The sequence below is a fragment of the Pleuronectes platessa genome, chromosome 10 (assembly GCF_947347685.1).
Source record: "Pleuronectes platessa chromosome 10, fPlePla1.1, whole genome shotgun sequence".
Taxonomy (NCBI): Eukaryota; Metazoa; Chordata; class Actinopteri; order Pleuronectiformes; family Pleuronectidae; genus Pleuronectes; species Pleuronectes platessa.
In genome coordinates, this window is record NC_070635.1 from 1,355,329 (window position 1) to 1,374,317 (window position 18,989).

Sequence of the window (18,989 nt, forward strand, 5' to 3'; positions counted from 1 at the left end):
CCTTTAAACTCGTTCAGTTCCTTCTTCATGTCGTTGCTAAGAGAGCGTCGGAATTCACTCATTTCACTTTTTAGATCTGACCTGAGTGCCCGAATCTCGTTGTAGATAGCCTGCATGTTCGGGTTAGCTACTTCTTTATCAGCGCCGCCATTGTCCTCATTGCCGTCTTCGTCTTCATATGTTTCGTCGGATGTCGCCGATTTATCACGTTTTGAGCTTGGTTTAAATTTAGTCTTTCTTTGCTTCTCCCCTTCCATGGTTAATATCAGTACTTTTTTTTTATCAGTAGGGTTTTTCTAAGGGGATTATATCACACCGGGTGGGAGCGAGATTTTCAAGCAGCCATCAGGTTCAGCGCCACCGGAAGTCCCCTGCATTTCCTTCTTCAAAGGAAAACATGCTGCAAATTAGGAGATGGTGGTGTCTCACTCTCCTGCAGAACTTCCCCATGCCGTAAGTGCCCTGAATATCACACTTTTGAATCAAATCACAAAAAAAAACAGTTTTACTCACTGTCAACAGACCAACATGAATGTTTTCATAGTGAATGTATGTTGTCATTAAATCACTAAGGTCTGAAGAAGACCGATTGCAGGACAGGAAACGGCGACGAGTGGAAGGAGGGCTACAGGTGAGAGGTCATGTGATTAATTAGTCTTGTAGTCAACTATTGCTAGACCAAATCGTAATCCCTCCACTTATTTCAATTATCTGTTTTACATCTTGCATTGTTATTGTGCCTATAAGAACTGCAATCTGTTTCCTTTATAGACGCTGGGAAATTGACAAACTGCAAACCGGGAACAGGGTTGGAAGGATGGTGAAAATAAAAAAAATCAATGATGCAAAGTCTTCTGTCTGGTTTATTTGACTTAGCTAATATAATTGAGTGTTCAAAATAATATGTGTCTGGTTTTTATATATATTTATTTATTCATTTTTCATAGTAAAAAAAGACATTTGACAAGTTAAAAGTATGTCTCTAAGTCATTGTGCTGTGCTGTATTGACGTTTGAGAATGTGCTGCCGGATCTGCGCCACAAGATGGCGCCCCCGAGCTCGAGCGAAACGTTTAGACCAGCCCACATTTAGGGATATTTAAGCTCCTCCTCGATCTGCGAGCTGCAGCCAGGGGCACGGAATCTGTGATACAATCTGCCCGTACCGAGACAGTTCCTTTGCCAGAGTTTCGTTTTTAATAAAAGGTGGGGCATTAGATATCATCACCCTCGTGGCTGGGTTGACGAGTGGGAGAACAGGATTAAACGTGTCGTGGATCACCACTCCTGTCTCCACCACCTCGCTCACCTTCGCCGTGCTATCTAAAAACATTACGATGGCTCCGTTCATCCTGGAGGCCGACTTGACCGAGTCACAGCCGATCACCTCTCCCACAGCCAGCGGCCTCTGCCACACTGCATGCCACTGCGGGGATCAGTTTGATGGCATGCCGGCGAGTCAGACTCTCAAAGTCTGCTGCCGCTGCCGCTGCCACAGGCATGCTGCCTGTTAGCACACACACACACACACACTCACTCACACACTCACTCACTCAGCAAACTAATCTAAACAGAAAAAAAACACTATACAACTAAAGACGAACAAATAAACATACAACTAAATGATAAAGCTCAGCAAAGTAAGTCTTAAACCCACTATACCTTTCACCCACGCACACTCCGCCATGACAGAGAGCGGGAGAGAGGAAGAGGGGGGGGGGGGGAGAGAGAGAGAGAGAGAGAGAGAGAGAGAGAGACTGACTGGTTTAAGAGAGCGAATGAGAGACAGAGACAGAGGGAGAGAGAGAGAGAGACAGAGACAGAGACTGACTGGTTTAAGAGAGCGAATGATAGAGAGAATGAGAGAGAGAGAGACAGAGACTGACTGATTTGAGAGAGAGATAGAGAGAGAGAGAGTGTTAGGATTTTAAGTTTTAGTTTGTCTGTGTGTGTGAATCTGATAAGATTTCAATAGAACTGAACTCTAAACAAATGCAGGAGGGGAGGGGGCAGGAGCAGTTTGGGCCTTCACACACATTTTTGTTAATAACCGTGGCTGCTTAGTGTTAATCTTGAAGTTAGTTAGAATGTGTGTGCGTCACATCGCTGCTCAGTCTCACACCTGTCTTGATAAGAGGTCTGATAAGAGCCTCTGCCTGTTGTGGGAACTGTAAATCTGTGGCATACAATACACTGTGCATTAACTTGTTCTCACACCTAACTTTTCATATTAAAGCATAACTCCCTTAGCTTCAGTCAACATCAGACAGAGTTCAAGCAGCTGCCCCAGGTTCTGACGGGAAGATAGAAAGGATTCGAATGTTTACACAAACAGAACACACAGCTGATAGAGCAGGAACACAATATTCTTTACTCCGATGAGCAACAACACCGACCCACAAGGCGTCAGCTGAGTCAAGGCTTCTTTATGTGAGGATTTTCCCAGCAACCATCAGTGGAGGAGCTAAACTTTGAGCCGCTGCTCATCACTTCCTGATTCCAGAACCAAGAGACTCCTGCGCACCATCAAGGAAGAACCAAGTCTCGAGTCCTCTTCATTATGGACAAATCAAATTATACCTACTGTTATTAAATATTTCATCTGCCGTCCATGCTGTGTGACTCGTGATTACCCCGTTGCTGCTCGAAGGCCAGGGCAGTGCATTGAGTGCTCATTGCTTTGGTGACCAACACAAAGAGAAAGCACAAAACAAGAGGCGGAAATAACATCGTCAACCACGACTCTGAGTCAAAACGAATGAAGGTAATGTAATAACAAAGGAAGGAGGTCCCTGTGTTTCCTCTAAAGAAAGTGTGAGAGTATTTGCCAGATGGAGAAAAAAAGCACTCAAAAGGAGCGATATGAAAAGTAGAGAGAGATATTGATCAGCATTATTCTTCCGTATTGTATAAAAGGAGACGTCCTCCTCTGCTTCAACAGGATCCCATCGTCTCACACACGAAGGTAAGAGCTCTGAAGCGACTTCCTGACTTTACTGAAGGATTTCTTCAGACATTAGAAGCTTCGTTCTTGATTAGAACATTTTTAATTCTGAATGTGTGCTCTATTGCTGTGTGCTATTCTTTTATATTGTTTAATTTTGAACTGTTTCATATTGTTTGCCTTACATTTTTTAATTTTTACTTCTAAAGCACAATGTTACTAAGTTTTGAACGTGTTATGTATAAAAGTTTATTATTGTTCTGACTGGTGTGTTCTTCAGTGTTGTATATGAGGAGATGTTTTCCTCTGCCCCAACAGGCAAGTGATAGTTAATGAAATATAATGTAATGCTGTCCCATCAATATAAGGCAATTAGGGCTGAACGATTTGGGAAAATAATCTAATTGCGATTTTTTCCCCAAATATTGCGATTGCGATTTAATATGCGATTTTTTTATTTTATCTTCTTTTTCCCCCCCAAAAAACCATAATGAATGATTTAAATATGACCAACACAATATTAGATACATTTACTGTACAATATTCTTTCCCACATTTTAATTTAACGGCTCATTACAGAAACAAGAACAACAAATCAGTGTGCATTTAAGTAATTTAATCAAAGTCATTGTAAGTATAAACACAAGGCATGCACTTTTTATAACCTGTGTGCAAAAGTTACCGTCCTGAGAAAATCATTTTTTAAATTATAGTCTTACTGCTCCCAAGTCAGTAACATTTCCAGTGTTGGTTATGGATACTATATTCTATATACGTATTCTGAATACTTGGATTACTTCCACATTGAATTGCATTTTATAAGTGTTGGAATGCGGCGTTGTTATAGTAAGTGGAGCAGCAGCAGTTTAAGCTCTGTGTCCGCGGATGCGGCGGGCCAGCTGGATGTGCTGGAAGGGCAGCGTGCGGATCAGCAGCTCCGTAGATTCCCGTTCATGTCCGGGTGGTCGTGCAGCGGTATGAAGGCGCCGGGCCTCAGCAGGAACACCCCCATGCTGAACACCTCCGTCTCGCAGATGTGCATGTAGTTGACCGGGGGGCTCTGGAGCCCCGCCGCCCCGGAGCACGGCTTGCTTTTCCGGGGAGCGATTTTCAGGTCCGCCGCTCGCAACGCGGTCAGCAGCAGGATGAGCTCGCTCTGTGACTCACAGACTGTGAGTCCGCCACGTCGGCCGAAGAATTTAGGTCCCTGTGTAGATGATGCAGGCTTGCTTCGCTATCTTCTTGATCAGAGGAGTTTTGTTGTTCCGCGGCATTCTTGCTGCGGGTGAGGACAGCAACCCAGTGCCCTACCTTCTTTCGCACGTTTTAATCGCGCATGTTGCGATTAGAAAATCGCGTTTTATCATATCGCGATTTTATCGCAAATGCAATTAATCATTCAGCCCTAAAGGCAATCATATCTTTAAAAACATTTCAACTGTTTCATATAAAGTCTGTGAATACAATCAGCCAATTACCCACTTTTTTCATATAACTGTTCAATCGTTGTGGTGTATTCATGTTGCCAGATATAATATCTCATAAAAGTCGGAGACCTAAGCTCGATTTTAAACTTTCTTGAATGTGTGTAGGACTTTTTACTCCGTCCCTCATCTCTTCCTCATCTCTTCCTCATCTCTTCCTCATCTCTTCCTCATCTCTTCCTCGATACATCAGTGGTAAGTCAGAATTTTGTCTTTACTAACTTTCTCTATGAAACGAAATGAAATGAAATAAGACAGTGGCTTCATATTTCAGGAGCTGACATGTCATCCATCTTTACATTCAGTCTATGATTTAGTCAAAGAATATCTAACATGATTCCTTTTGTCACGTTACAGTCCTGCTCTGCTGCAAACATGAGGAACCTGATCTCTGTGGCTGTGATCCTTCATGTGGCGTTCACAGCAGCAGGCCTACAACTCGACGGAAAAGAAGTTGGTGTCACTTTCTTTAGTTTATTTATTCTTCCTCTGCATCTTTCAAATCATGATGTTACAGTTTATTGGTAAAATGTTAATTTGGTAACACTAATGTCTCCCTTTCTCCCAACCACAGGTGGAGTTTGGAGACATGATTGCTTATAAACCTGAGTTTGGATGGGATACTATTGATTATCAGCATTATGCTACTTTTGTGGGGGACGGATATCCTGGAGGCAACACATTTGAACGCACAGGTACGTGCACCTACAAACTATGTCCTTCACTGAAAACAGCAATAAAACTCCCTCAGGTGTGAAACCATTTAGAGTCGTAATACTAGGAATGTGCAGCATCTTGTTCAGTTAAACTTTAGAATAAGTTTCATAAATATAAAAATCCTCGATGTTTTGTCTCATCTCATCATTTTTTCTCCGCTCACCAGCCGGTCAATGCAGATATTATCTATAATGTTCAAACACTAACTCTAACACTTTATTCTCCTTCTATTTGTAGACGACGAGCCATACTGCTTTTTCTTGCCAATCGATATGTCTAGAAGTCCTTATGTTTTCAATTTCCTCGACGGATATGTGGATAAAAAGGGAAAGGTGTACACCAAAGGCAATGAAACTGAAATGAAGGCACGCATCCAAGAGACACGTGTCAACTGTGGATTGTATGATGCTGTCTGCAACAACTGTGAACACCTTGCTACCTATGTGCGTTACGGAAAGAAGATATCAATACAGGTATGTGGCTGATTCAACACAGGACGACATTTTACCATTTACGCACCAATATTCACAACAGAAAGACACATTTCATCAAGTTCCAATCAAAGACTGAAAATAAAGACGGACGTCGCGTCTCCTCTTCCTCTCAATATCCAGAAAAGACGACAGAACATACAAACACTGTGATCTTAAACAATTGGAGCCAGAGTCAGCTGTCAATCATAGTCGTTCACCGCATTTTGATAGGATGTAATAATTAATTAAAACCAAACTAAGATGTCCCATCTGTACTGCAGTGAGCTCCTTCAGCCACCAGATGGCAATCTAGTTTCCTGGGCTTCATTTTTGGGAGCTGTCATATTTCTTTAGACTCCATGTTAGTGGACATGGACAAAACAAAAAAATCAACATAGACGTTAAAAAAAGTTTCTCAAAGATGGTTTCTATCTTTTAAGTTAGTTCCTCTCTCACTGGTGTTTGTTCAAGTGTTCGTGTTTTTCCTGAGTTTGGTTTTAATTTGTTATTTAAACTGAGTGAAACGTCATGATTGACAGCTGAGACTGACTCCTGACTCCTGACTCCTGACTCCTGACTCCTGACTCCTGACTCCTGACTCCTGACTCCTGACTCCTGTCTCCTGACTCCTGACTCCTGATTCCTGACTCCTGACTCCTGTCTCCTGACTCCTGACTCCTGACTCCTGTCTCCTGACTCCTGTCTCCTGACTCCTGAGTCCTGACTCCTGACTCCTGACTCCTGACTCCTGTCTCCTGACTCCTGTCTCCTGTCTCCTGACTCCTGACTCCTGAGTCCTGACTCCTGACTCCTGACTCCTGACTCCTGACTCCTGTCTCCTGACTCCTGACTCCTGACTCCTGTCTCCTGAGTCCTGAGTCCTGACTCCTGACTCCTGTCTCCTGTCTCCTGACTCCTGACTCCTGACTCCTGACTCCTGACTCCTGACTCCTGTCTCCTGACTCCTGACTCCTGACTCCTGTCTCCTGAGTCCTGAGTCCTGACTCCTGACTCCTGTCTCCTGTCTCCTGACTCCTGACTCCTGTCTCCTGAGTCCTGAGTCCTGACTCCTGACTCCTGACTCCTGTCTCCTGACTCCTGATTCCTGACTCCTGACTCCTGACTCCTGTCTCCTGACTCCTGACTCCTGACTCCTGACTCCGGACTCCGGACTCCGGACTCCTGACTCCTGACTCCTGACTCCTGACTCCTGACTCCTGACTCCTGACTCCTGACTCCTGTCTCTTGACTCCTGACTCCTGTGCAGACTGAAGATGGCAGTGTTCGTATCTGGGAGATTTCAGGATATATTCAGTCTATCGAATAGATGATTTTCCATAAAGGCCAAATAAGAATTTCTGTTAATGTACCACTCCTCAGTGTCCCAGTTTGTCCCACTGGTTTTTGGTTTATTCCAAACATCTATGTGATTTAACGACCATGAGGTTTTCATCTGGAACAGACCTCAGTTCTGTTTCTCTAAAGGATGCACATTGAGTTTAATGCACCTGCTGCTTATTGCTTGGACGTTCTGTGATAGTTATGTTCTTAATTGTCCATAAGGCCACATTGAATCATATTAATGATTTGTTTTATTTTTATAGTTCAACATAACTGGTGGACGGCTCCTCTGCAAACTACGCCCAGAGTGTGAACACATGTGGAATTACGTGGAGAAAACGAATGAGTCACAATATAACGCCGCCTCCTCAGTCAACCCAGTCGGATTGACTTCTTTATGTCTTATTGCTCTTTTCTTATGTGATATGAGTTTTTGAACAAAAAAACTGAGCAAGTACTCTGGGTCTAGTACGGCTTCTGTTGATAAGGTATGGATATGAGAAGTACCTTTGTTGCTTCAAATAAATGAGCAGGATATTTCAGCACTGAGTGTCCACCAGAATCATTACAGTTATACATCAAAGATACATATACAACGTGGTAAATATTAAATAAATACTTGATATGGTCTGATTTAAAGTAAATTATAGCATAAAGTACTGTGTGCATTAGTGCTCTGCCTGATCAAGGGCCTGATCGAGGGCCTTGTCAGTGGTTGTTGTTTGTAATTAAATAAAATAAATCTTGTTTTTCTCATTACATTGTCTTAAAATCTGTTATTACCTGTAACAGTTTTGCATTGATGCAGGTATCGTATCTTACAAGCAGCAGTGTCTTGTCGAAGTCGGTGTTTGAAGAGAGGAGACGTGGACCCAGAACTTGCAGCATAACAGAATTTATTACACAGAAGTTTCAGAGGTCAGACCATGGTACACCCGGAGAAATCACACAGGCCGAATAGTGAAAATTCCGACTTGCCTCTGCAAGGCAAGGCTTTTTATAGGGGAGTTGTTTACTACAAACCTAGAGATAAAATGACGTCACACAACCGGGCCTACTGCCTAAATTTGGGAAGGTTCCTTAAGATTTAGGGACCTGCTGAAAACCATCTCTTCTCTTATTATTCCTTGGGGGTTCAACATGTCATTATGATCTATACCTATGCTAGAGAAATTCATTAGCTGGATATTAACATATCATTTATGGTTTGTTACTGTGCTAGAGAAATCTATTAGCTGGAGAAAAGTCTGAGCATAAGGCGTCATAGATGTAATTGTCATTATGCTTCATAACAACGTTCAAAAGATGTCATAGTCAACTATACTATATAATTCCCCCTTCGAGGCTAAATAAAGTCTCGAAAACATACAGGTGTATAATTCCAATAATAAAGCAACTGTGTGTAGGGAGTGAGAGTGAAAAACCTGTCAGGCAGCTATCATTCCTGAAATATTCATCAAACAATTTGGACAGGAAAATTCTCTCACAGCCCCTCTGCCAAGGCGACCATACGTACTCCTATACCACTGAAATTAGGAATTTTAGCAAATTGTGTAAGGAAAATTACTTAAGCAAATACTGAGTGACAAGCTCTTGCAGATGGGTGTGAATGTCCACCTGGTATCCTGAATCACTGACTACCTGACAGAGAGACCATAGTTCGTCAGGCTGTAAGACTGCGTCTCTGAGACTGTGTTGTGCAGCACCGGCGCTCCACAGGGGACTGTGCTCTCACCAGTCCTGTTCACCCTGTACACATCTGACTTCAACTACAACTCGGAGTCCTGCCACATCCAGAAGTTCTCTGATGATCTTTAAAGACCCCAGACAGGGAGTGTTCTGCCCCTCAAATGTATACTATGTTTAGCTATGCAACAGCGCCCCCTTGGTGGCAGTTAAGGGATATATCATAACCAGAGGTCAAGGTGTAATTCCCCCGGAAGTGATTCTGAGTTTTTTCCTGTGTTGTTTATTGGCGGCAGCTCCACTCACAAGTTGTGTCTTTCTTCTGCAGGTTAACGCATCGTCTTTTCACAAAATTCATTAAAGTTCGAGAAAATACCTACCGTGGAGTTTTTGGAGTGTTTAAGCTGGATACTAAATTAAAAAATATCAATACAGATTAACACTCTATAAGTAAATGTGAAATTATAAGTCACATTCATCCATTTCCCCCCTGGAACAAATCACTAATGTAATGAGAAACTATGAAATAATCAAGCAATAACTGAGATAGCCCCCCTTTCTCGTGAAATGCCTGTGTGCGAGGTCAGTCAGGGCCTGCATGAAGCCAGGATAGAGTGTTCTTCCTAAGCTTCTTTTAATGCCTGGTCGTAAATAGCACTGACATCGATATAGGAAGTGTAACTATCTCTGTTAGATCAACAACAGAGAATAATTTACTATCATTCAGAACTTACTAAAGGAATTTAAGTATTTGGAACAGACGAAGCACACTGTTGTACTGCGATGTTGACAACTTAGAAATCTTGGATGAATCACAAATCATGTCATCCTCCGTTCTTTCTTTCGCTGATGTTTCTTCAGTATTCTCCTCCTCCATATTCTGTCCAGCTGTTGCACTCACAGGCAAACTGTCCACAATTATAACATTCTTCTGAATGCTGTTGAATTTGGATCGAACCTTCCTCTCCAGGTCTGCTCTTGTGGACATGTCTCCACTCTTGATGAGCTCTTGAAACATAGGCTCTCGGGTTTTCTTCCTATCCCAGTGGTTCAATAAGAATGTTGTCAGGATGTAAATTTATCGAAAAGGTCTCTTTCAGCGCTCGCAGTTTCAAACATCTGGAGACTGTCAAGCTCCAATTCTCTCTTTTCTTTGCGTTTCCGTCCCTTCTTACCTCTCTTTTGCGCTGCCTTTTATGTGGACACAAGTACTCGCATTATTCTAATAACGTCTGGGTTCCTAGTTCCCTCTACCGGCCATGGTGGTCAATTTCAGCCCAGCGTTTATGCCATTTTTCTGATATTGTTGAAACGTTAGCGATGTCTTTAACTAAAGGATTATTTTTCTGTACCACATCAACAGGAGTAATTGGTTTTGGAGTTTGAGTGTCCTTTTTCCACATAGTAGCAGCTTACTCTTGTTCCCTTATTTTAAATTAAAGAATGATTGCTAAAATTTAAAGCTACTTAAAGCTGTTTTCGTTTTTTATTATTATCAATAAACCAATTAGAAACCAATCAATTAACCAGTCAATTAATCAATCAACGAATTAACCAATCAACAAATTAATCAATTCACAAATCAATCAAATCAACAAATCAATCAAGCACTCAACCACCAAATCAATCAATTCATAAATCAATGAAATCATCAAATCAATCAATCATGTGGTAAAAGCCACTAATTCACCACAGCCAATAAAAATGAAATTGACTTCCCAACTCCAAAGGAATCAAAAGCTCATTGTGAAGGTCTCGCTAGCGCGGGCGCTAGCTATCCAACCAGCTTAAACACTCCAAAAACTCCACGGTAGGTATTTTCGCGAACTTATGACTAATGAATTTTGTGAAAAGACGATGCGTTAACCCGCAGAAGAAAGACACAACTTGTGAGTGGAGCTGCCGCCAATAAACAACACAGGAAACAACTCAGAATCACTTCCGGGGGGCGTTGTTGCATAGCTAAACATAGTATACATTTGAGGGGCAGACAACTCATTAATGTAATATCTCAACTCAAAATCCTCTTATAATGTTTGACAAAAAGATCACGCGCTCCCACAAGTGACCGACTGTTACCAAATGTGCTTTTAGTCGCAGCAAACAATCACCCAATATTCATCTCAAATCATCAAAAAGTCACAATAGTGAATCTCCAAGACAGCTCAGATCACAATAAACCACACAAAAACAACAATTCTCATTTTCAACTCTCAGTGGAGTTTAAACCAAACAATCCTATTCCATTAATTAATTAAATGCATTAACTGGTCAGTCCTTTGCCAATCCTCATATCTTGTTTTTTGTTTTGACTGACTACAGCATATAGTTTTTCATGTGCATGTAAGCAGATGAATGTGCTCTATCAATCTTCTATAATAGCTCACAAATGAAGGCAGGTTAAAATGGTTTTCAGCAATAATAACTACAGATGAGAACACATACAAATATGTAAAATGTAGATTTTTGCTAAAGAGTTTGTGGATAAAACTGTACCGGCCTTGTTCAAACTGAAGACAGGGGCTGCACATGCAGATGTCAGCAAGCCTCAGTCCGTGATGTACCGGCCAGTTGCCTTCTCGTCTCTCCACCTCAATTTCCAGTCATCGTAAGGGAAAAGAAACAGACCATGATTTAGTATCTTATGAGCGATTCAATATGATTTGCACACATTTGCACTCGTTATCTGGGAAATAAGCAATACAAAGAGTCCGACAGCTTTCAGGTCATTCACAGCTGAGATCATTAAAACAGTCCAAGTCATAAACTATTTGGTCAGTTTGTATCATCAATCAATCAATCAATCAATCAAATTGTATTTGTATAGCCCATATTCACAAATTACAATTCGTCTCATAGGGCTTTAATTCACATGTATTCAAAAATGCATCAACTACAATACTGTAGGAGAAATCAAACTGCTGTTGTTGTGGACACAGTTAATGCCTTTGTTAACCAGTGCTGTAAAATTTCAGCCAACATCCTTTCTAAACATGATAAATCTCTCTGGGCCATTATTAAAAGTGTGAGCATCACACTTGCACACGTTATCTGCCAGCACTCAGGTCAACAGATGTTTTTCTCCTTTAAATACCAGTCGTAATTTCATACCATGCATCATCAGAATCAGAATCAGAATCAGAAGTATTTTATTGCCAAGTAGGTTTACACCTACAAGGAATTTGCTCTGGTTATTGGTGCTTACAATGAACATAGAAACATAAAAATGCAATAAATACAACATACATAGGAAAAGCAATAAAAAATAGAAAACCAGTATATATTTACTCACTGTTTACTTCTTATTTACTCACTTTTTTCCAATATTTATACAAAGTAGCATTTATTTTGACATAAACATTTCTGAATAAAAATATATGAAAGATAAAAGATATAAAAAGTAAAGTAAAAGGTGAAATGCAAAATGCAAAACAGTAAACAGTGTCCGATTGCAATATGCAATGTATACAGTATAATATAATATACGTATATATAATATTATATAATATGAGATAATGTGTTAATTTATTAATTTAACACATCCTTGAGGTGTGGGGGTGGAATAAAAGTCTGAGTCAGGTGGGGGTCCCGGGCCTTGTTGATGAGGCCAACGGCAGCCTGGAAGAAGCTGGTCTTGTTTTGGTCCTGATGGACCGAAGCCTCCTGCCCGAGGGAAGAACCTCAAAGAGTTTGTGACCCGGGTGGGAGGGATCAGCCACCATCTTGCCTGCACGCCTCAGGGACCTTGAGGCAAACAGGTCCTGTAGAGATGGCAGATTGCAGCCGATCACCTTCTCAGCAGAACGGATGAAACACTGCAGCCTCCTTTTGTCGTTAGCGGTGGCAGCAGCGAACCAGATGGGGATGGAGGAGGTGAGGATGGACTCGATGATGCAGGTGTAGAAGTGCACCATCATTGACTTTGGCAGGTTGAATTTCTTCAGCTGCCGCAGGAAGAACATCCTCTGTTGCCCTCTTTTGGTGATGGAGCTGATGTTCATCTCCCATTTGAGGTCCTGGGAGATGATGGTGCCCAGGAAGAGGAAGGACTCCGCAGTGACGACTGGGGCGTCTCTCAGGGTGATGGGGGTGGGTGGGGCTGGGTTCCTTCTGAAGTCCACAACCATCTCCATTGTTTTCAGCGCGTTGAGCTCCAGGTTGTTCTGGTCACACCAGGTCAATGTATAATTTAGTTTATTTCATTCTAATGATATCTTTAAAGTTCTCAATATTATATTATTTATTACTGTAACTGTCAAAAACTCGACAGTTCTTTCGTAAAGCAGTTTAACTGTTTGATTTTCATGTGCAGTCTGTGCACCGCACATGTGTCACTCACAGTGAAGAAAAACAGACATGTTAATCTTATTTATATCAGCTCGTAGTGTAGAATATGGACACACTTAATAAAAACATATTGGCAGTCAATAATCAATGCAAACAATTTCCTCACGTTATCACCTTAAAAAAAAAATTCTGACTTATTTCTCCTCCTATCAAAATGATCATTATCTAGTATTTAAATATTAAAATGTCACGTTAAACCCAATTTATTTTCTTACGTCTGCTATAAAGGCAGCTCATGGTGTCAATAAAAACTACTAGTTCATAAGTCTCCTTAATAGGAGCTCATTGTGTATTACGAGATTCATGTTCATTAATATCATATGTTTATGTTTATTCAGTCATATTGATTTAAATCCCGGCCGGGAAACAACAGAATAAACACACACATCCAAAAAACACTGCATATTCAACTCACAATTTTTTTTTCCTTTCTCACACAGCTCGAACACTGTAATGATCCCATTCTTCATACACACACACACACACACACAGACCACTGTTTGAGATGGGGCTGTTCCTGTTATACACACACATCTGGGAGGTGGCTCCCTGCACACAGACGCACACTCTTTCTCTCAGCCAAGGAGCTCCAGTCACACGCGCATGCTATCTGCCGCTTTTTCCTTATTTCCATTATTTTAATTTTTGCTACCTTTTGAGATGTAAATCATCCGATTGAGGGGCTTCATCAGACACTGTTCCTCAACATATATCAGAGTGGAAGCATGCATTTGAATTTATGTCTACTTCTCCAGTTATTTAAAACTCAGGCCCATTCTACTTAGATCCGTCACAGAGGGCTTTCACTAATCAGATTCTGCGGCTCATTGATCAATTTCTTACTATTATGTTCCTCTTTAATAACTCTTGTTCCTTACCACTTTACTGTTATTTATTTATTCAAATTGACCTGGGCCCAGGTTGTCCCAATTTTTCTCTTTAACTCAATTCCTGTCTATGCCTTAGCAGATTGTAACACAATGGAATTACCGTGACTTACTGTTAAGAAATTGAGGTACCATTTTTCGTAATCCTGCACAGATTTACCACCTCATTTTTACAATTTAAGCTATTCTAAACTATGTCCTGTCTTTACCTTATTTCATTCCTTTTTTAACTGTTACACCTTTCCCCCCCCCCCCCCCCCCTTTATTTGCGATGTGCACTTCGTATATGAAGTCAAATTTAGCATGGATCTTCTCTTCAGACATCAACACAACAAGACACATTCAGTCAAAATGAGAAATCCTCACCGCTTGAAGCTGTTGGAGGTGAAGCAGGTCACAGCTCGTCTCTGTCGTGACGCCAATCTATCGTATCTTTCAAGCAGCAGTGTCTCTTCGAAGTCGGTGTTTGAAGAGAGGAGACGAGGACCCAGAACTTGCAGCATAACAGAATTTATTACACAGAAGTTTCACAGGTCAGACGGGCACCATGGTACACCTGGAGAAATCACACAGGCCGAATAGTGAAAATTCCGACTTGCCTCTGCAAGACAAGGCTTTTTATAGGGGAGTTGTTTACTACAAACCTAGATATAAAATGACGTCACACAACCGGGCCTACTGCCTAAATTTGGGAAGGTTCCTTAAGATTTAGGGACCTGCTGAGAAAAGTCTGAGCATAAGGCTTCATAGATGTAATTGTCATTATGCTTCATAACCACGTTCAAAAGATGTCATAGTCAAATATACTATACAGGTAAAGTTGCTTATTAATAGAATGTAAGTGTATAATATATCACGTATATATTCTAGAATATATAGAATATAACTTTAAGAATATAAGTTATAAGCTTTTACTGAACTAAGTGCACTTAAATCAGACATCTTCAAGCTTTCGGCCCCCCCCCTACCTGGAGATGACCTCACTCAGGCTGTTAAATACCTTTTTGTGTTTTTCCCTCATGACAAGAAAATAAACATATGTGATATGATGTAAATAGTGAGTATTGAGTATGTCGTTTCCTTAAAGGTTTCTTTTTAATGTTGTTAGAGAATCTGTCATAATTATTGAAACCCGGTTTCACTCTATCGAGTCAGAGCGATGGAAATTAAATTCACCTGCAAAGACAGACTATTGAAAACTAAAACAAAGGAGTTTTAGCTGATACATTATCTGAGCAGTTCGTTCATATTTTCCTACTGGACAGCAGAGTAAACCTCCAGTAATGTCCAGTATCTGCTCAGAGTTTAACTTGTTTTAAAAAGCAGTGCTACGTGAAAACCAGAATGTATAAACTGTGCAAGATGCAGAAAACCTGCAACTGTGAAGCTCTCTGCACTGACCTGTATGAAAGGTGCAATACAAATAAAGTTTGATTAACTGAAGGTTGATCCAGAGACTCATCATAGACTCATTTATTGTAACATGGTGTTAATTATTATAATCATAGGGCAACACCATTTGGTGACCAACACATAGAGAAAGCTAAAAACAAGTCGCGGAACTAACATCGTCAACCACAACTCTGAAGTCAAACGAAACAAGCTAATGTAATGAAACAGGATCGAGGTCCCTGTGGTTCCTTTAGAGAGGCGGTGGTCTAGTGGTAGAAACCTGGACTAGAAGGTCTCTGGTTCGTTTCGGGTTCGACTCCACGGAGAGACAACAAAAGACGAACCTGGATTGATCTGTCCAAAAATCCAAGAGTCTCCCTACCCTGTCTAGTGCCCCTGAGCAAGGCATCTTACTCCCCCAACATCTGCTCCCCGAGCGCCGTACATGGTCGCTCACTGCTCTGTGTGTCCTGCACCAGATGGGTCAAAAGCAGATGTTAAATTTACCTACCATTGCATGAGTGTGTAGTGCATGTGTTTGGTATAAATAAACATATCTTAATATCTTAATATTTACCAGAGTGAGAAAAAACCGACCACCTTCTGCTTTAGACCTGGTAGAATCAAAGTTCACGTCTGATAGATTTCAAAGTTTCATTTCTCTTTTATTTTTTCCCTTTAAGGACAGAGTATCTGAATCTGCATCTGCTTATTGACAGTGGTTGTTATTTGTAATAAAATAATATAAAATCTTGTTCTTCTCATTACATTGTCTTAAAATATGTTATTACCTGTAACAGTTTTGCATTAATGCATGTAAAGTTGCTTATTAATATAATGTAAGTGTATAATATATCACATATGTATTCTATAACAGAGATCTTCAACAGGGGGTCCGCAATGCCTAGGGGGTCCGTGGAGGTACCTCCTGTTCTAGAATATAGATAATATCATTTTAAGAACACAACCTGGAGATGACCTCACTCACTCGGGAGCCACGGCCCCTGTGCTATACGAATATTGTTTGATTAACTGAAGGTTGATCCAGAGACTCATCATAGACTCATTTATTGTAACATAGTGATAATTATTATTATCATAGTGCAACACCGTTTTGTGACCAACACAAAGAGAAAGCACAAAACAACAGGCGGAAATAACATCGCCAACCACAACTCTGAAGTCAAACGAAACAAGTTAATGTAATGAAACAGGAAAGGTGTGTTTCCTGTAAAAAAAGTGTTAGAATATTTGCCCTTCAAAGGAGCGATATGAAAAGTAGAGAGAGAGATTGGTCAGCATTATTCTTCCGTATTGTATAAAAGGAGACGTCCTCCTCTGCTTCAACAGGGTCCCATCGTCTCACACACGAAGGTAAGAGCTCTGAAGCTACTTCCTGACTTTACTGAAGGATTTCTTCAGACATTAGAAGCTTCTTTATTTCTGTATGTGTGCTCTATTGCTGTGTGCGTTTCTTTTATATTGTTTAATTTTTAACTGTTTCATATTGTTTGCCTTACATTTTTTTATTTCTACTGGTAAAGCACATTGTTACTGAGTTTTGAACGTGTTATGTATAAAAGTTTATTATTGTTCTGACTGGTGTGGTCTTCAGTGTTGTATATGAGGAGATGTTTTCCTCTGCCCAAACAGGCTTCCACCATCTCAGTGAAGAAGGTAAGAGCTCAGGAAACAAACAAGTTATAGTTAATGAAATATAATGTAATGCTGTCCCATCAATATAAGGCAAACATATCATTAAAAACCTAAACATATCAACTGTTTAATATAAAGTCAGTGAATGCATTCAGCCATTTACCCACTTTTTTCATATAACTGTTCAATCGTTGTAGAAACTGAAATCTAAAACTGGGGGTTTATTCATGATATTAAATCTCATACAAGCTGGAGACCTGAAGGAGCCGAAACTAGTGAGATAGTTTTTAAAGTTTTGAATGTGTTTAGGACTTTTTACTCCGTCCCTCATCTCTTCCTCATCTCTTCCTCATCTCTTCTTCATCTCTTCCTCGATACATCAGTGGTAAGTCAAGATTTTGTCTTTACTAACTTTCTCTATTCTTCTTTAATGTCGTTTCTTACTCTCTAAATGTGTTGAGTCTGTGTCATTACACTGATGTTCGTATGTTTGCTGTTTCTTCATCTTTCTGAACTTTACTTTTGAAATCTAAAGAGTTTAGTTCATAGACTTTAAATAAAAATTGATTATAAACAAGACAGTGGCTTCATATTTCAGGAGCTGACATGTCATCCATCTTTACAGTCAGTCTATGATTTAGTCAAAGAATATCTAACATGATTCCTTTTGTCAGGTTACAGTTCTGCTCTGCTGCCAACATGAGGAACCTGATCTCTGTGGCTGTGATCCTTCATGTGGCGTTCACAGCAGCAGGCCTAAAACTCGACGGAAAAGAAGTTTGTGTCACTTTCTTTAGTTTATTTATTCTTCCACTGCATCTTTCAAATCATGATGTTACAGTTTATTGGTAAAATGTTAATTTGGTAACACTTCTGTCTCCCTTTCTCCCAACCACAGGTGGAGTTTGGAGACATGATTGCTTATAAACCTGAGTTTGGATGGGATACTGTTGATTATCAGCATTATGCTACTTTTGTGGGGGACAGATATCCTGAAGGAAACACATTTGAACGCACAGGTACGTGCACCTACAAACTATGTCCTTCACTGAAAGCAGCAATAAAACTCCCTCAGGTGTGAAACCATTTAGAGTCGTAATATTAGGAATGTGCAGCATCTTGTTCAGTTAAACTTTAGAATAAGTTTCATAAATATAAAAATCCTTGATGTTTTGTCTCATATCATCATTTTTTCTCCGCTCACCAGCCGGTCAATGCAGATATTATCTATAATGTTCAAACATTAACTCTAACACTTTATTCTCCTTCTATTTGTAGACGACGAGCCATACTGCTTTTTCTTGCCAATCGATATGTCTAGAAGTCCTCATGTTTTCAATTTCCTCGACGGATATGTGGATAAAAAGGGAAAGGTGTACACCAAAGGCACTGAGACTGAAATGAAGGCCCGCATCGAAGAGACACGTGCCGACTGTGGATTGTATGATGCTGTCTGCAACAACTGTGAACACCTTGCTACCTATGTGCGTTACGGAAAGAAGATATCACTGCAGGTATGTGGCTGATTCAACACAGGACGACATTTTACCATTTACGCACCAATATCACAACAGCAAGACACATTTCATCAAGTTCCAATCAAAGACTGAAAATAAAGACGGACGTCGCGTCTCCACTTCCTCTCAATATCCAGAAAAGATGACAGAACATACAAACACTGTGATCTTAAACAATTGGAGCCAGAGTCGGAGCAGGACACGTGCTTGTTCAATAGTGAGTCAGCTATCAATCATAGTCTTTCACCGCATTTTGATAGGATTTAATAATTAATTAAAACCAAACCAAGATGTCCCATCTGTACTGCAGTGAGCTCCTTCAGCCACCAGATGGCAATCTAGTTTCCTGGGCTTCATTTTTGGGAGCTGTCATATTTCTTTAGCCTCCATGTTAGTGGATGGGACATGGACAAAACAAAAAAATCAACATAGACGTTAAAAAAAGTTTCTCAACGATGGTTTCTATCTTTTAAGTTAGTTCCTCTCTCACTGGTGTTTGTTCAAGTGTTCGTGTTTTTCCTGAGTTTGGTTTTAATTTGTTATTTA

The 18,989-nt window shown here is 40.5% G+C and overlaps 1 protein-coding gene across 6 annotated transcripts in view; it reads left to right on the plus strand.

Moving 5' to 3' along the window:
• LOC128449946 (uncharacterized) overlaps positions 1 to 18,989 on the plus strand; it is a 43,109-nt gene that overhangs the window by 22,889 nt on the left and 1,231 nt on the right. The window contains exons 1-7 of one of the 6 annotated variants that reach the window (XM_053433319.1): positions 2,358 to 2,763; positions 2,916 to 2,964; positions 4,536 to 4,608; positions 17,287 to 17,311; positions 17,608 to 17,703; positions 17,825 to 17,945; positions 18,205 to 18,440. In XM_053433319.1, coding sequence (XP_053289294.1) covers positions 2,758 to 2,763; positions 2,916 to 2,964; positions 4,536 to 4,608; positions 17,287 to 17,311; positions 17,608 to 17,703; positions 17,825 to 17,945; positions 18,205 to 18,440 — 606 coding nt within the window. In that variant the 5' untranslated portion in view covers positions 2,358 to 2,757. Of the gene's footprint in view, positions 1 to 2,357; positions 2,764 to 2,915; positions 2,965 to 4,535; positions 4,623 to 4,784; positions 4,881 to 5,001; positions 5,123 to 5,381; positions 5,618 to 7,221; positions 7,718 to 16,885; positions 16,948 to 17,235; positions 17,312 to 17,600; positions 17,704 to 17,824; positions 17,946 to 18,204; positions 18,441 to 18,989 lie in introns of those variants that run through there. The other 5 variants (XM_053433320.1, XM_053433318.1, XM_053433322.1 and 2 more) reach the window with 5 other exon arrangements.